At 38.4% G+C, this 18,940-nt stretch overlaps 1 protein-coding gene across 3 annotated transcripts in view; it reads right to left on the bottom strand.

The window, feature by feature from the left end:
* Window positions 1–13,216: 13,216 nt before the first annotated feature.
* LOC149532965 (uncharacterized) overlaps window positions 13,217–18,940 on the bottom strand; it is a 157,335-nt gene continuing 151,611 nt past the window's right edge. For all 3 annotated transcript variants that reach the window (XM_089804803.1, XM_089804801.1, XM_089804802.1), the window contains 2 exons: window positions 15,750–16,114; window positions 13,217–13,801 (listed from right to left, as the gene is read on the bottom strand). In XM_089804803.1, the coding sequence (XP_089660929.1) occupies window positions 13,480–13,801; window positions 15,750–16,114 (687 nt within the window). In that variant the 3' untranslated portion in view covers window positions 13,217–13,479. The remainder of the gene's footprint in view (window positions 13,802–15,749; window positions 16,115–18,940) is intronic.

Raw genomic sequence — 18,940 nt, 5'->3', positions numbered from 1 at the left:
GGTCAACTATGTAGAACTTTTGCGAGGTGGAAAAATAAAAAGAGTCTGTTGGTCCACGTGGTCCGTCTTGCTTACAGAAATAGGTTGACTGGCTGACCCTGCTTATTAATGCACCAAAAATGATAAGGAATCGGGTTTGTTGCGCGATCTAATCTTCATGATCGATCCCAACTACCATGAAATGAATGCAGAACAAGAAGAACACTCCATCACCCATATTTTGACCCATCTACCTAACCAGGACAATTAATGGTGTCGTTTCTGTCTTCTCAGGGCCCTATTCCAAATCATTGTGTCTGGATCCACATCCAGATCAGATTTCCCCTTGATTGTTCTCTGCAGGACTTAATGGCAGGTAGGTGCAAAGTCACTTTAGCTGGAAGAGATCTCCGTTATGCCTGAACTATAAAGGCAACTTTTGTAGATTTTGTTAAGGTCAGATCATTCTCTATTGTACTCTGCTATTGCTCTGCAATTCCAGTATAAATTCCCCTGTGCCTCTGAACTGTATGACATACTACCTTATCTCCTTCAACCATTGGCATGAAAGTACAAGAACTATTTGCCTCCACTAGTGTTTTGTGGATATCTGTAACTTGCATGATTGTATCTCTTTTGGCCTGTGAATGATGTATAAGTGAATCTTCTCTTTCCTTGTGTCATTCATTCTGGTTCTCTGATCTGTATGTGGTTATTAGATTAAAGCAAGTCTGAATGCGTATATCCTTGGTTTCATTCTGGTTTGATAGTGCATGTATGGGCAGAGATTGGTCTGAACACTCTATTTTGGTGCATCACCTCTTTAGATTAGATTAGGTAGATTTGCTTCATGCTCTCCTTCTCCCTTTTCCCTTCCAAGAGTAGTTAGGTGCACCTTGATAGTAAGAGGAAGCCGGCCTTCTCCGGAGACTCAACCTCACAGTTCAAGTCCCACAACTTGGAGGTTGTTTCCATGTTTCACTAGGTTGTCCTCATGCATAGGCTTTGGACAAGGGTGCAAACCTAAGTGACAACAATTTTTGGCACGCTCGGTGGGACTCATTTCAGAAAATTTCAAGTCTACTGGTGTCAAAAGGGAAGATTTCAAGATTAATACTGAAGAGATAGTACTAGCTTTGATGTTTAAGCCTTCAAGAGGCTCATTCTTCAAAGTACTTGGCGACTCTGAGCTTCAAACACATATCTGGTTCCAGACCAAAGTTGCAGTGATTCATGCCCAGAGTTGCGACAAGGACATCTTCTAGAGGTAATTTTCAATACCAAGAGCTTTCACTTTCAAACCCTAGAAGAAGGAAGACTAGAATATCTTTATCACTAGTTAGGAGTGCAGTAGTAACAAATACTCTTGCAAGATCTATCTCTACTCCTCCTGCTGTTAGATCGCAGCCTAGACTGCCATCAGCATGTATCAATAGATCACTTGTTTATATGGCATTGCCTAGAGCTCATATTTTTGCCACCTTTAATGGTGGGATCCTCTCTTGTTAGCCCAAAGACATGACATACTAGTAGCTGCACTCAAAAGTATACCAAAATTTACTAGTGAAACTTCTATCTCCCCCTTAGAACACATTCAAGAGGTTGCAAATGTCTACAATATCCATGGCATTACAGAGGATGATGTTGTAGTTAGGCTCCTAGCCTCATCCTTTAAAGGAAAAGCACTACAATGGTATAGAGGTTTAGCTCATGGTTCTATAACAGATTGGGATGGATTAGGAGCAAGATTGTGCAAACATTTTGAGGATAAGAGTGACTATTTGTCACTTTTAGAGCAGTTGACTACTATAAAAAGAGCCCCCCATGAATGTATGACTGATTTTAACTATAGATTCCAAAAGACATGGGATAGAATACCTACTTCAGTGAAGCCTACCCTTGGTAATGCCTTCTTGCATTACCTTAGAGCTTTTAACAGTGATATTGCCACTACAATCCAAACTATGGGAGGAGATACCTTGCCTAACGCTTATGACATAGCAATAAGGGTGAAAAACATCTTGATATAAGAAGGTAAGTTAGCTCCAAGGCCTCCTATGCCTTTCTTCCCTGATGTTCCAAATCATCAACCAGCAATGGCTCCCCTTCCCACAACTTCTATATCACAATCCCTTACTCCAGTCCCTCAAGCTTCCACATTCTTACATGGGATAGATGAAATCAAGGAGATGATGCAATCTATGATGCAAAACATGGACAAAAGAGACAAGAACCTTGATAAAAGATTGCAAGATCAAGGGAGGAAGTTAGAAGACCAAGGAAGGAGGCTGGAGGATAATTTCTCTATGATGCAGAAAGTGAGCAACAAAGTGGTGACTTTAGAAAGACAGCAAGCTCAAGGTAGTAAGCCTCATCAATTGCAATATCAAACTCCGAATAGTGGTAGGCCTCCAAATCCTAATCATTGTAACCATTCCTTTGATCAGAGTAGGCAGGGTGGCCAGGCTTCAACCTCAAATGTAAACCAAAGTAGAGCCATAGTCCCTCAAAACAATATGGCTCAAGATCAAGATTTTTGTCCCTCCTGTAACTACTCCTATGCCTATTGTATGTGTCAGAAGGCTGAATCTTATTTGGCCTTGACACTCCAAGAACCTGCAAGCATACAAGGAGGACCAATTTAAGGATTCCTTAGATATGCAAAGACATGGTGATTGCTCTTTTATGAATCATCAGATGGAGGAGCATTGTAATGTAAACTAGGATTCCATTGCTCATAACACTAGAAGCAAAAGAAGAGCTATGGAAGATGTTGTCCCTCCTCCTCCCAATCACACATCAACTTCGAATGTAGTACCTCATGAGCAAGCAGCAAACAATCAATTAAGTGTCTTTTAGCAGCAAAGGCAAAACCATGGCAGAAATGATACAAGTGATCCTCAGGCCATCCCATCTCAACCTCATATAGTTGCAGCCCCCAAGGTTTCTACCAAAACACCTGCTATGCCATTTAGTGTGGTAGAGAAAATGAAGAAGACAAATGTGAATATCTCCGTGTGGGATGTTGTTGCTACTATACCAATGCAAAGGAGGTTATTGCAGGAAGAGTTAGAAAGAATTGAACCAAAGGATTAGACACCTAGCATGGAAAGTGCCACAAGCCTAGTACAACCATCAAGGGAGGAAGAAACAAGTAAAAGGGTTAGACCTCCTCCATTCTATGTTTCCCTAATTATAGGAGGCAAACTAGTCCATAATTGCATGATTGATTCAGGGGCTAGTAGTTCAGTGATGCCTAAGTGTGTTGCTAATGCTTTGGGAATGAAATATGAGCCCATTGTCAGGGATGTATTACAGTCGGATGGTAGTACTGTCAAGATTGTAGGGATCCTTAGGAATGTGGAGATGGCCCTACACGCATGCCCTGGTTGTACTGTAACCCAAGATATCTCTATTGCTGAAGTCAAGCCATATTTTGCCATCTATTTGTCAAGAGACTGTATTGCCCAAATAGGTGGTTTGATATCTTCTGATTGGTCATATATGTCTTTTAAAATGAGATATGGAGCCAATGCTTCAATCAAAGCAGAGCCTCAAGCCCTCCATCATACTGAATCTTACACCCCCAACCCCATCAACATGAATTGCCCTATTCTAGAGATGGATGAGAATGACATAGTGAAGGATCCCACCACTCCCCTGGCAGAGATACCTGATTTCTTCTTGGATGAGTGGGCTGACACATATCAATTTGACACTATGTCAGAGATCCTCGAGATCGGTCTCAATACATATTGTATATTGGAAAAGAATGCCCTGGTTCCCAATCTTGTGGATGCTAAAGAAGATGAAAGTCGGATATGGAGTATGTACTTCGATGGATCAAGGAATAAAAATGGATCAGGAGCTGGTTTAATGTTAATTTCCCCTGCACAAATAAGGTATTACTTCTCGTTTAAGCTCCAATTCAGTTGCACCAATAATGTGGCCGAGTATGAACCCTTGATCCAAGGTCTCTTACTTGCTCAAAAAAGAGGAATTCAAGCTGTAAGGGTCTATGGAGACAGTGAGTTGGTGGTTAATCAAGTGAGAAACTAGAATATCGCCAAAAATGGTTTGCTCAAGTCTTATAAACATAGAGTTTGGGATTTTCTTGAGGGTTTCAATGCATTTAAAATCCAAAGCATCCCTAGAAAAGAAAATAGACATGTTGATAGACTTGCAGCAATAGGTGCATCTTATGATGTGCCAGAGAATCTTGAGGAGGAAAAGAAGCAACAAATCAGAGTGGTAGTAAGGCCTGCCATCCCTGACAATAACACCCACTGGCAAGTGTTTGAGTCTGATGAGCAAATTGTCAGCTTCTTGTAAAATGTGGCAGAATTTTCAGAGAGAAATCAGTCAAGACTGCAAGATCAGTATGGTGATCAGATCATTCATCTCAGTTCTAACAAGCTGCCTAAAGGTCTCATTACTTTAGAGAGTGTTTTTAATCCTGATGATCAAGCAAAGGGCAGGGCCATGAACCTAGCTGTTGATGAGGGTGATCATACTCCAGTCATGGTTGCCGATGGAAAATCTTTGAACATGGGGAAGGTATGTTCTGAAATTGAACAAGAAAATTTTATTCATCTATGTCAAGAATTTAATGATGTATTTGCTTGGAGATATGATGACTTAAAGGGTTTCGACCCAAGGTTATTTCAGCATCCCATAGATTCAATTGATGATGTAAAGCCAGTAAGACAAAAACAGAGACCAGTGAATCCTAAAATTGAACCCTTAATGAGAAAGGAGCTATCCAAATTGATTGAGGCCGACATAATTTTTCCTATCAAACACTCATCATGGGTAGCAAACCTTGTCCTTGTTAGGAAGAAGAATGGGGAAATTAGATTGTGTGTGGACTTTAGGGACCTTAACCAAGCTTCCCTTAAAGATCACCATCCCCTTCCTTCTATGGAGAAATTTTTTTCCAAGGTCAGTGGTTCAAAGAGATTCTCATTTCTTGATGGATTCTCTGGTTACAATCAAGTGCTGATTAAAGAGTCTGATAGGTACAAGACTACATTTACCACTAAATGGGGTACCTATGCTTATTGTAAGATGCCATTTGGGCTAACCAATGCAGGTGCTACGTTTCAGAAGGCAATGGAGATGGCCTTCAAAAGATTGATTGATAAGTTTGTCTTAGTCTACCTTGATGATATCACTGTGTATTCAAAGGATGTAGATGATCATTTTCATCATCTCAGACAGGTATTCTTAAGATGTAGAGAGTTTGGGGTTTCCCTTAATCCAAGCAAGTGTGTCTTTGCTACTAAACAAGGAAAATTATTAGGGCATATTGTATCTAAGGATGGCTTAACCATTGATCTAGAGAGAACAAAAGCAATACTTGCTCTCCCTCTTCCTAAACACAAGAAAGGGCTGCAAAGTTTCCTAGGCAGGATAAATTTTGTGAGAAGATTTATCTGAAATCTTGCTACCACGGTGAAACCTCTTACAGCTATGCTTAGGAAAGGTATGGTCTTTGCATGGACCAAGTAAGGGAAGGAAAGTTTTGAAGAGATCAAGACAGCCATAGCCTCAGCCCCTACTCTCATGAACCCAAAATTTGAGAAGGATTTCATTCTTTATACCTTAGGTGGTGAGTCAAGCATTTCTGCTATCTTGACTCAAACAAATGACAAGAATGAAGAACATCCCATAGCTTTCTTTAGTGAAGCGCTTAAGGAGTATGAGGATAGGTATAGTTATGTAGAGAAGCAAGCCCTTGTAGTCATCAGAGCTTTAAGGAAATTCAGACACCTCCTGTCCCATAACAAGATTCATTTGTTAGTACCCCATGCCAGTGTGAAGGATTTCCTTTTGAGCAAAGATATTAGTGAGAAAAGAGCTTGTTGGATTACAAGAGTGATGGAGTATGATGTCGATATCCAGGTCACTAAGCTGGTAAGAGGTAAGGGATTGTGTAAGTAGATGTTATCATCTCAAGAGCCTAATGAAGAAGTTGTCATGGTATTAATAGAAGAACAAGAAGCAAGAAATGATGGCCCAAGGAATTGGATGGATGACATGAAGAATTTCTTATTAGGGAATGGATACCCTCAAGGATTAGACAAAGCTAAAAAGAGATAGTATAAGCTACAGTCAATTCCTTATATCATAGTTGATGATATCCTTTTTAGAAGAGATTTTAATGGAGCCCTATTAAGGTGCCTTGATATAAACCAGGCTGAAAGAATGATCGAGGAACTTCACGATGGTCCTGATGGTGGCCACTTCTCGGCTAGAAGAATTGCAATGAAGATCATGAGGGCTGGTTATTACTGGCCATCTCTATTCCATGACTGTCATAAGCATGTAAGGAAGTGTGAAAAATGTGCCTTCTTCTCTGGCAAACAAAGACTTGCAGCTCTTCCCCTCCATCCTATCTAGGTGGATCAACCTTTTGCTCAGTGGGGGTTAGATTTCATAGGCCCTATCAATCCTCGTTCCAGTTCTGGTCACAAATGGATTTTAGCTGCTACAGATTACTTTACCAAGTGGACAGAGGCAATGGCATTGAAGGATGTCACCGAATCTTCAGTTGTTGAGTTCCTTGATGGAATTGTGACTAGGTTTGGTGCCCCTTCAACCATTATTTCAGATAATGCCAAGTCTTTTGTTGGAGCTCAGATTTGTGCATGGGCAGAGGATCATAATATCTATATGAGCACATCCTCAAATTACTATCCTCAGGGTAATGGTTTGGCCGAGTCATCCAACAAGAACCTAATCAGGATCATGGAAAGGACAATAGAGGATAATCAGAGGTGTTGGCATAAGAAGTTGAAGACTGCACTGTGGGCTGACAGGATAACACCTAAAAGATCAATAGGGAGTTCACCATTTGTGTTGGTATATGGTAGAGAAGCAAGGCTTCCAATTTCATTGGAGTTCCCAGCCCTGGAACTAGCTCATCAGCTGGAGTTGATTGAGGATGATGCCATGACAGTGAGAATGGCAGAACTGATGGAGCTAGAAGAAAAGAGAAATCAAGCCATGCAGACCCTAGAGGCACACCAGCAGTAGGTGAAGAGGATTTTTGACAAGAAGGCTCAGGTCAGAATCTTCAAGGAGGGAGATTTGGTTCTCAAGTGGGATGCAAATAGGGAAAAACTAGGAAGACACTCAAAGTTTGATGCGTTGTGGAGTGGTCCCTATCTAATTATCAGTTGCAAGCAGGCTAATGCTTTCCAGTTAAGCAGGCCTGATGGTGAGATTCTACCCATCCCAGTCAATGGGATTTACCTTAAGCCATGTTTCTGACAGGGTTTGGGGTTCCATGTATATAGTTAGTTTAGTTATGTTCTTTGTTTGTTTCTTGTTTTCCAAGAAGTGCACGAGCACAGGGTTGTCTCTCTGTGAGATAGCAGGTTTTCAAAATTTTGAAGATTGCAGGGAGTTTTGGTCTCTGGTTTCAGTTGCAGAGACAGACATTTTTGAGTTTTTCTCTCAGAAGTAGGGTTAGGGTTTCACAATGCACAGGATCTACATCTTTTTGACTCTGTAGCCCAATGGATGCTTTAGGCCACTGGTCTTATGCATAGCAGGCTTGCATCCCCTGTGAGTCACCAGAAATGTTATCATTTTTTACGCCCCCGCCAAGATTCAAATTTCAAATGTTTACCCGCCAACGGCTAGTGTGCAGAGTTAATATTATTTTAAATGCCTGATCAAACCTTATAATATGTTTTGCATCCTACAAGTCTTCCATTGTCAGATCTAAAGAATATCTATGGTTGGCGCTATCTCGCCATGGGAAGTTGCACGGTGGATACGTTAGCGACATAGTGCCCTTCTACCGCGTGTCAGGTGGGTCCCCTTTCCCTCGATTGTTTCTCCGATGTCGAGTTTTGCCAGTTCCACAGTAGGCGCCATGGCGCTATCAAAAAATCCAAGCTTCTTGCCATTAGCGACATAGTGCCCAGACGAAAAGTGATCCTGCGGCAAGGTTTGGAAGTACGGTGGGTCCTAGGTGTGCCCCGTCAGATATCAGCGAGGATTCATCAAACAGTTGGCATGTGGCCAGTTCCTATTGGCTATGCACTGAGAGGTCAGATCTATCTTGCTCGACGTTAGATCAGTTCAAATCAACGATGGGCACTATCTCGCTATGGAGAACTGCGAGAATTTTAACCATAGCGACATAGCGCCTCGATGACGCGTGGCATGTGGGTCTGTTTTCGTCTTGTGGGCTGCAGGATGAACAGGTGGCTTGTCTTCCATGGCAGTTGTCAGATGGGTTAGAATACGGTGGCATTTTTTTCATTGGTCCACTCAGCTAGCTCGAGATGCAGTTGTACAATTTTGTGGATCATCGTAGATCTAAGGCAGATCTACGACAGGTGCTATCTCACTATGGAGAACTGCGAGGATTTTAACCATAGCGACATAGCACCCTTTCGCCATGTGGATCAAGAGGGCCAGGTCTCGCCAAGGTATGTGTGCCAAGGATTGCCAGGTGTCATTCGAGTGTGGTGCAGTTTCTGAGATGGTGCTAGGTATGATGGGCCCAGGGTAAGAACAAGCATAGTATTATGACGAGTCTTCACGATCGTCAGATTTCAGGAAGATCGATGATTTGCGTTATTGCGCTATTGAAAGTTGCACACTATATACCATAGCGACATAGCGCCTCAGTGACACATCCAGGGTGGGCCCGTGTTATCTCATGAACCTCAAGGATGATGCTAGGTTATGCCAGGTAGATACCAGGTGTGCTGACAGCGTTTTGCGGGCCCAGAAGTTGAAAAGCAAAGCGCAGAATACGACAAGTCTCCACGATCGTCAGATTAAGAAAGATCCATGGCGGGCACTATCTCGCTATGGAGAGCTGCGAGGAAGATATTCATAGCGACATAGTGCCTTGGTGACACGTGTCTTGCAGGCCCGGCCAAGGTTGACAGTTAACGGCTGGCAGTTAGTGTAACTGTTGCAGCTGGAGTTTGAGGAGTTGGCGCGGTTAGTGATGAAAGAGATGGTCAACTATGTAGGACTTTCACGAGGTAGCAAAATAAAAAGAGGTTGTTGGTCCACGTGGTCCGTCCTGCTTACAGAAACAAGTTGACTGGTTGACCCTGCTTATTCATGGACCAAAAATGATAAGGAATCGAGTTTGTTACGCAATCTGATCTTCATGATTGATCCCAACTACCATGAAATGAATGCAGAACAAGAACACTCCATCACCCATATTTTGACCCATCTACCTTACCAGGACAATTAATGGCACCTTTTCTTTCTTCTCAGGGCCCTGTTCCAAATCATTGTGTTTGGATCCGCATCCAGATCAGATTTCCCCTTGATTGTTCTCTACAGGACTTAATGGCAGGTAGCTGCGAAGTCACTTTAGCTGGAAGAGATCTCAGTTATGCCTAAACTATAAAGGCAACTTTTGTAGATTTTGTTAAGGTCAGATCATTCTCTGTTGTTCTATGCTATTGCTCTGCAGTTCCAATGTAAATTCCCCTGTGCCTCTGAACTGTATGACATACTGCCTTATCTCGTTCAGCCATTGGCGTGAAAGTGCAAGAACTATTTGCCTCCACTAGTGTTTTGTGGATATCTGTAACCTGCATGATTGTATCTCTTTTGGCCTGTGAATGATGTATAAGTGAATCTTCTCTTTCCTTGTGTCATTCATTCTGGTTCTCTAATCTGTATGTGGTTATTAGATTAAAGCAAGTCTGAATGCGTATATCCTTGGTTTCATTCTAATTTGATAGTGCATGTATGGGTAGAGATTGGTCTAAACACTCTATTTTGGTGCATCACCTCTTTAGATTAGATTAGGTAGATTTGCTTCATGCTCTCCTTCTCCCTTTTCCCTTTCAAGAGTAGTTAGGTGCACCTTGATAGTAAGAGGAAGTCGGCCTTCTCCGAAGACTCAACCTCACAGTTCAAGTCCCAGAGCTTGGAGGTTGTTTCCATGTTTCACTAGGTTGTCCTCATGCATAGGCTTTGGACAAGGGTGCAATCCTAAGTGACAACAGTTTCTTATGTCAATTGTACAAAACCTTGCTATGTGACTAAAATTGTTGCATAGCTGACATACTAGTTTGCTTTTTCTTTTATTAGGTCCATTCTGATTAACTATTGCGCTACAATTTCAAGCAATGTGTCCAAAGTTGTTACATTTGTAACAGACAATGTTACTCCTTGTTCTATTAGGTCTTTCTCCTTCATTAGATATGGTAGAGGATCTTCTTCTCTCATTGCCTCCAAGGTTAGTATCTCTAAACATTCTACTATTGCTAACTATTACTATGAAACTTAAGTTTCTTACAATCAACTACTTTATGACCAAAACCATGACAATTATAACAATAAATATTTGTGATAGGTTTGAATGACTTACATGTATAGTCTCTCTTTGTATGACCAACTTCATTACAAAGAAAGCATCTACCTTTGAATTCATACCTTACCTCTTTAGGTGATTCAACTTGCTTAGTTATCTTAGGTTCATCATGTTTTTCAAGTTGACTTGTATGCTCAACTTCTTTAGGTTCATCTTTAGATTGATTGGATTCAATCTTGTCCAAATCATTCTTCTTAGGTTTAGGGGTTTCAACAATTGGATCTGGTTCCTTTCTTGTTTTAGATTTCTTTGCTAATTTTTCTCCAATGAATATCCAAGGACAATCTTATCATAAGATCTCTGAAAATATAGTTTCTCATCAATTTTCTCACTACTAGAATATAACTTTTCTAATTGTTGATTATCTTGGGTTAACTCTCATTTCACAATAGTATTGTACTTCTCAAGTTTTGCGTGCTCTATCTTGATAGATTCAAGTTTAGATGTCACTTTAGTAAGATGGGACCTTAGATATATATTCTCAGATTTTAGATCTGACTCAACCTTGTTATCATCTTTCTTCAGACTTAGCTTTAGTTCAACAATCTTCAACTCGTGTTTCAAAATCTCATTTTCTTTCTTTAATGTTGATACTGCATCACTATCTTTTGTCTGCTCTTTAAATTTCGTTATGGATTTGAGATGATCAATCTTATCTTTCAATTTCCCAATGTAGTCTTTTACATCTTCATATCTTTCTTTCAAGTTATCTCTTTCTCTAGTAAGAAGATCAATCTGCTCAAGGGCTTGTTCGAGATTTCTTTGCAACTATTCCATATTCATAAGGATCTTACTCAAGTTGTTGAGCCTCTTCAAAGTAGCTAGGCTCTAATACCAATTGTTAGAAATAGGGAATACTAAGAGGGGAGGTGAATCAATATTTTACAAACTTTAGCCCAAAATTAAATATTGTTAATTACCTTATAACTTACATATGAAAGTAAACTAACAATGTTGAATAGTAAACATAACCATATACAGAAAGAACTCATAACACCATATTTTGTTAACTAGGGAAACCCTAACCAAGGGAAAACCCCGATGGAGATGGTACCCACAAAATGATTCATTAAACAAAAGTATCTTATTAAGGATCTTGACCCTGTTAGGAGTCTATACATACATATAGTGTCTCAGTCCTTGTTAGAGGACTAGGCCCTATTAAAAGTTTCAACCCTGTTAGGAGTTGTTATGTATAATTACAAAATGCATGCAAGATGAGCCCACTACCCAAACATGCAATTATGCAATACAATTCTTTATACAAAGTGATAGATACAAACCTCTTTATTGTTGATATCTTCAATATCTAATCTTTGTTTTGTTGCTCTTCGCATACCTTTAATCATACATCAAAATTCGCATTAATATAGCCTACATATCACATACTGCTTACATATAACTTTGCATAATACAATCTTTCCTTTATACCTTTACATTCTACAAAATTTGTTTGGTTGGCCTTCAAGCATTCACATGCTTGGCAAAATACAAAATTAATTTTTGCCCTCTTAGGATTAACATATAGGATGTCGTCCTTAATTAGTTAAATAATTATTTCATAACCAAATTAATTTCTAAACCTATAATTCACATTAATTTGATATGTTATGTTCTGTCATGTACACTATCTTTACTAGTGTTTATTCCATAACTCCTTCCGTATTGTTTGTACTGTCTTAGACACTTAAATACGTCATCCTGACATAAAACAGAGAAAAACAGAGTTGCCAAGAATAAAATTTCTTCATTCATTGATCACATTAATCTACACATGAATGCATAATATATACAATAACAACCAACATACCAATTAAGAAATCACAATGAAGAACTATGAAATAACATGTTTAAAATGTCGTTATTAACTAATTAGACATATGCATGCAAGTGAGCATCCACCATTTAAGCTGAAGTTGAACAACTTCTCATCGTCAGTGAGTTATCGCATCAAGACAGTAGTGAACTTTGCGGTGAACTTTATGTTAGAATTAGTTAACACCAACACTAAGATCCTTTAGAAGTCAAAAAAAGAGTCTTGCAAATACTTGCTGCAAAGAATGGAGCTCCACTCACTATTAGTATGGACAGGCCTCCAGAACTGTATTGCAAGCAAGGCCAAGTTAAAGTCCTTAAGACATCTCAAACCCAAACCTACACATTCCTTAGATCTACGAACATTTTCCCAAGCCACAACGGGGATTCTTTTATTCTCTTCAGAAATAAATCATAAAGAATGCTTCTGAATCCTTTCAATAACTTCCACATGCTTTGCAAGGATTTTGAAAAGGCTCATCACATTTACTGGAAGATTTTGAAGAGAAGTCTTTAGCAATTAAACTTGCCTAGCTTGAATTAAGAGAGCCCCATAAAATTAGCCAATTTAAAATTAAATTTATCAATGAGCTTTGCCCAAAAATCAACAATGTTACCTTGTCTCTCTGTCTCTCCTCGAAACATTGAGGAAGAAAATAGAACTCTTTTGAAGGTTCCCCTTTTGAACCAATGGCAGCTTCACCAATGGAAAATAGTTTACTTTTAATGCATGCCATAAAATGTGATATTTGTATGTTTTGTTTAAATTGGATCATACAAAAGAAAGAGTGCACTATCAACGTATCATTTTTGTTTGAAATTAATACTTTTAAAATGTAAATCATAATAAATTCATACATCTTAAATTGACATCTTCTACAATTTTAGTAAAACTGTATATTAAGGGAACTCAGCAAGTTGTTTGTAATGATAAACCATATTCATACACATTTTTAAATATTTTTTTCATTTTTTCTCACCCACAACCGCTCACCTATGTAGTTGAGTTGAGATCTATGTATATTGCAACATAAAAAGATAATAAGTTCAAGCTTAAAGGGAAAATGAATAATTATGCCTATAAAGAACATTTATTTTTGGTTAGGAAAATAATTGCAAGCTCCTCCTTGCGTTGTGGTTGCTTAGAACTCAAACATTTGACAATTAAATATGTACAAAGAATAGAGCTGTTATTTCATGGATTACATAAACATAAAGTATACTCCATTGTAAGGAACGGTAATTGAGCTCTCATAAAACTCATTGTCGATTTCCAGTGATCTGAATTAACTTGGATAGAGTCAGCCAAGTCATCATTACTTCAAAATTTTGTGTAAACCAATCTGAAGATCTGAGGAGATTGATATAATCAATGGCAAAGTAGAGTGCCAAGCTGCTTTAAAGACACGCCTCTGATGGGCTTTGATAGATTGAGAGGGCTCTTGGCTGTCATATCGAATATCAAAGACATGGATGTTTGGATCAGCAGATCCAGTCAAAATATATAAACCATCTGGAGACCATGTCTGATGTATAAGGGCTGATTGGGAGTCACTTGTCTCCTGTGTCCAACCAAACTTATGGATCTCCTTGCTATGTACTCTTATGTCAAAAAGGCGGAGTTGTCTTCCAGGAGTTCTGTGCAGGAACAGCAATGATTATACAAAAAAATATTGCTACAACAAAAAACAAAAATCTTGAAACATAACAGCAAAGTAATATTAATATGAAGAAAATGTATACACCAACTGGATCCCACTGTACTTTCTGAATTCAATTAGCATTCGACTCATTAGTGTGAACCAAACTCTAAGAATTTTAATCATAACTTTTTGAAACATTGCAATCAAAACTCATTTTTGCATTGCAACATCAGTTATCACTAACATTATTTGCTTGCATCTAAAATGACCAATAGAAATTGAGCCAAATACATGTTGGTTTTAAACCCAAATTGATAAATGTTTAAACCCGAATTGATAAATGTTTATGTTACCAAAAAAGAATTCTTTTATAGTCCTCAATATAGATGAAAAACTTGCCTAGTATTTGTGCATGAGTCAGATGAGCAGGCAAATTATTTGCCTAATGACTTGACATTGAGATTTTGTAAAACTCACAATGAGTTGTCTCTGAAATGTTCATGATTCAACAGAAAAATAGTAACCTTTTGCTCTTCCTGTGATTTCTCGCCTGCAATTTAAAAAAATGTGATTTTCACTTCATTTGTGCACATGATTGGTGACTTAGGGCACATGGAGACACAAGGATTGGCAATGAGAATTTGTATGGTTTAAAAAACTTAATTTGGACCTGCAATCGGGGCACTTCCCTTTGACGCCATTTGTTGCTCCCAAAGCCTCATGAGGAGCACTACCCCTCAATCCTATTGGGATATCTTGTCAAATTAAAAATTTGATTACTAACAGAGGATGATAAGGACTTGGGATATAACTCTTGAGTTTGCTTACTTAGAAATGTTACTATCACTCAATTTGCCAAAAAAATCATTAGATGAGAAGCCTTCCACACATGATGAGGCTAGTGGAAGTGGCTTTGTAACTCATTTACAGATTGAACTCATTTTTCTGCCTATATTAAACTCTAATCTTGACTTAAATATGATGAAAGTATGCAAAATGTTATACAAATTTAGCAATGTGTGGTTTTGTTTTTGAAAAATATTTTTTTAGAACATGTATTTTAAAATGTACGATAAATTGAATTATTGTTGATTTTTTTTTTTCCAGATCTTGCGAGCTAAAACCTATTTCATCTTGTACACACATCGTGTTATTGGCATAAAACTACATTGAATCGAAAGCTTAGTTAAGACGCCCAAAATACTTATTTTACAAATGATCAGAGTACTTTCTGATAGCCTGGGCAAGCATTCTAGCCTACTGATGTTTGACTTGTTGACTGAGCCACCCAGGTGATAATGTCATCTTCCATATAATTACAAAACGCATGGAAGATATAATGATACATTGAGGTGATTGAAGCAATTCAACCAGTACAAGGTATCAAGAAAAGAAAAGACCACCAAAAACATGATAACTAGAGACAACATCCATGATAACTGCCATAGCAGAGTGTGTTTGATGAAACACGCTAGTGATAATAAAATAAAATCATAACTAATTAGTATTACAAAATGAAAGAGTTAGTAGCTTCTACTTCAGGCTATGAACAATGTGGTGCATAATTATTGAGAGCCCAATCAGCCACATATTTGATTGCAGTGTCTCAATAATTACTCAATTTGATGCTAGCATCAATATTGCCACAAAAACAATGCTTCCAGTCCAGCTAAATATTGGTGGAAACTGGAAAGAGAACTATCAAAAGCCAAAAAGGTGCACTGAACCAATATAATCTTCCATGAGATCCCTATGTTTAGTATACAACTCCCATCAAAGTATGACTTCAATACAGTTCTAGAAAGATATGCTCATGCTGAGGAATAAAAAATAAGAAAATATAGAAAAACATGAATCTACAATACTGTCTGCAAAATGCTTCTAAAGACGTGCATAAAAGGAAATACCAAAAGAAATTAAGTCAAGAACAATGATATACCTACCCTGTTTGTACCATGAAGAGATTTAAGTCAACTGGATTTAGCAACAATCCCATTGCTTTGCTTTCTAACATAACCTTGAAATCTGTTTTTTCAGACAGTACATCATATCCAATTATTCTCTTGTCTTGACCCACTGACAATACCATCTGCTTTTGCCGCATCCCAGCTATGCCCATGACTGCAGAGGTGTGTGAATTCCGATGCAAGGACTTTGGCTCCCAACCCCCATCCTTCTCTTTTTCATTCCACAAGACCACAGTATGATCACATCCCCCAGTAGCAAAGCACACACTATCCCAAGGCATAAATACAATACTGTTTACAATACCTTTTATATGAGGCTTCTCTTCTAAGAAGGTCACCTTCTGCAAACAAAAGAAAGAGAATTGAGTAAAATAGAGCACTTATACCTCGACTTGCATCCATAATTTTACTTTATGCTAGTCAAATGAATTGAACACAAGTAACCCATATGATAAAATAGTCCATGTGTTGAAGTCTGTCATATTATCACAGTTTATGGGTGTTATGACACCATCTCATTGCAAAGTGGATTCATGAATGAGCCACTTACCCATGTGCTGCCTTAATATCAGTATTATTGCCTGATTTGCGGATGATTTTTTAAGCAAGGTTTCTGAAGGAAGGCGTAGGGAATTTCTGATTTTTGAAGGAAGGGGTAGGGAATTTCTGAATTCAAAAGCCAATGTCATAAAACAACGCATACAATTACTTATTCAGTTAGAAATGTAGAACACACACAAAAGGGCAAAAGAAGCGTAAATAACAGCATTAGCCGGAGCCCTTCAAAAGACTACAGGGATCTGCAGAAAAATTGTTTTGCTCCTCGCTAGGCAGTCTCTTTTTTAAGGTTTTAAATACCAGCCTTCTAAAGTTGAAAGACCTCATTTCTGTGGAGTTTGCAAGGTTTACACTGTAATTTTTGGAAATTGTTTTTTTCAGATTTTTCAAACACATTTTATAGGTTTTTGACCTATTTTTCTTCTAAAACAATGCTTATCAATGACCTAAGCACACATTATCTGCCAGTATATGGGAAAGTCACTGTGAAAAACAGTACCAGCGAATTTAAGTGAGGCCACAGCTGAGAGTCAAGCACCATTAAGCTACATGTGTTGCAACTCCTGTTCTTCCATCTGCAGCTGAGACAAGACATTATCTGCAGCCATGTTGTGACCTTGTGCAGATTTTAAGTTACAGTAGGTTTTTTTCATCTATAATGTTTTATCGAAAAAATCAATGATACAATTTAAACTTGTAATGATATATATTTATGTTAAGTTTCGGGTACAGATTCCAGTTTGGATCTGAGTTTGAGATCAGGTTTCGACAATCGCTCAAATTGTTTTTGGGCTGGGTTCAGGGTTCTTTTTGGGTTCGTCCGTACAAGCATTTTTTTTTTTTAAATTCTATATATGGAAAAATGTGCTGCAACAAATAAGTTCATACACCACTGCAACTTAGCAAAATACACCACCACATATTGATAATTTAGTTCAAATGACATAACAAAATGTCAAAATGCACCACCATATCAACATCTCAGTTCAAAAACAATAATTGGCATTACTAATCAGCTAAGTTGCCAGTTCGGATTTTGGTTCGGATGCGGGTTCGACATTCGGGTTCTAAATGCGATCAAAGAAATTTTGGGCTGGGTTCAGGTTCATTTTGGTTTTGTCTGTACAAGAATTTTGTTTTTTTTTAAATAAAAAATAAAATATATATACATATGTAAAAATACGCTGCAGCAAACCAGTTCATACACCACTATGCTAATCTAACACAATTTAGCAAATTCAACCACCACATATATTAATGGTTTTGTTTGAATGGCATGACAAAATGTCAAAATACACCACCATATAAATGTTTTAGTTCAAAAACTTTACAACAACAATGTCAACATTACTAATCAGTAATCAGTAATCAGTCATAGATTCATATCTGATCAAATATCAATGTATCATCAAAAATCGTCAAAGAATTCATCATCATTAGAAACTGGCTCATTAGAAGCACAATTAGTGCCACTAGCATCAGCAGTCTCAACCGTAGTCTCAGTTGTAGCCTCAGGATCAGCTCCATCAGTACTATGTATCTCAGGATCACCATCTTCAATCACAAGTGCATCAAAGTGGACTTCCAACTCCGCGGCCTCTGGTTTGACATCCCATTGTTTTGCCTCCCCCTTGTTGTATGTATTATCTTTGTGAGTTGTGAGCCTCAAGTTTGAATGCACAAACACCAAAGTTATCTACTTTCTTCGAGTTTAGTCGGTTGTGTTTTATTGAGTGGATGAAGGAGTATGTGCTCCAATTCCTCTCAAATGATGACGAACTAGCAACCTATCAAGATTTGCAAATTTACCAACAAGAAACTAGAAATTAGAGTTTTTAATATTTACCAACAAGAAACTAGAAATTAGAATCTTAAGATTAAAAAACTTACCCGTGATAAAATTTTGATGGCAATGGGCTGCAAGTGTTGGTATCTTTGTCCATGGAAGTACCATTATTTATGAGCATCAGCATTGTTCTTGTCTTCAAGAGCTTCAAGACCACAATCATCGGTGCTCACAAAACTCATAATTCAGACCTCACTGCAGGCCATAGGTGCTCAGGAAAGAGTCTTTGAAGGGTTGTCCTATACCCTTGAGCAACTTTAGGATCTTTGTATGGGGGAACTCTAGTGGTACTCCCCTTGAGGACCGATTGGCTATAGAACCTGGGGCTCAATGCGAAGGCAAGTAGATGCAAAGGGGAAGTCATTTCGTTCCATCTCTCTACCATGATTACCTGAAGCTCCTTGAAGAGCATTTCATCAAGATCTTGCTCTTTCTTATTTATAATATTTCTAATGTCCTCAATCATGGAGTCAATGCCATCATATACCTCACATAAGCAAGGCCTATCCGTGTTAGTGTATCAGATCATGCTTAATATAGGTTCGGTGATCTTCAAAAGGTACTCAGCACAATACCACCAAGATTCATTTAGTATCAATCCCCCTATGGCAATTGCCCTGGCACTATTAGATTGCCTCCATACGCTTCAATTAGCACTAGTTACCATTCTAGTCAATGCGTCTTTAACCTTGATAAGGCGCCTCAAAACAATAGTGTTGGAGGCAAAGCGAGTCTCAAAAACCTATTTTAAAATAAAGACAGT

This window comes from Cupressus sempervirens, chromosome 10 (genome assembly GCF_028749045.1).
Source record: "Cupressus sempervirens isolate cs-2001-9-10 chromosome 10, ASM2874904v1, whole genome shotgun sequence".
NCBI classification, from domain to species: Eukaryota; Viridiplantae; Streptophyta; class Pinopsida; order Cupressales; family Cupressaceae; genus Cupressus; species Cupressus sempervirens.
The sequence above is the reverse complement of the archived record's forward strand: the minus strand, read 5'-3'. Positions and strand labels throughout refer to the sequence as shown.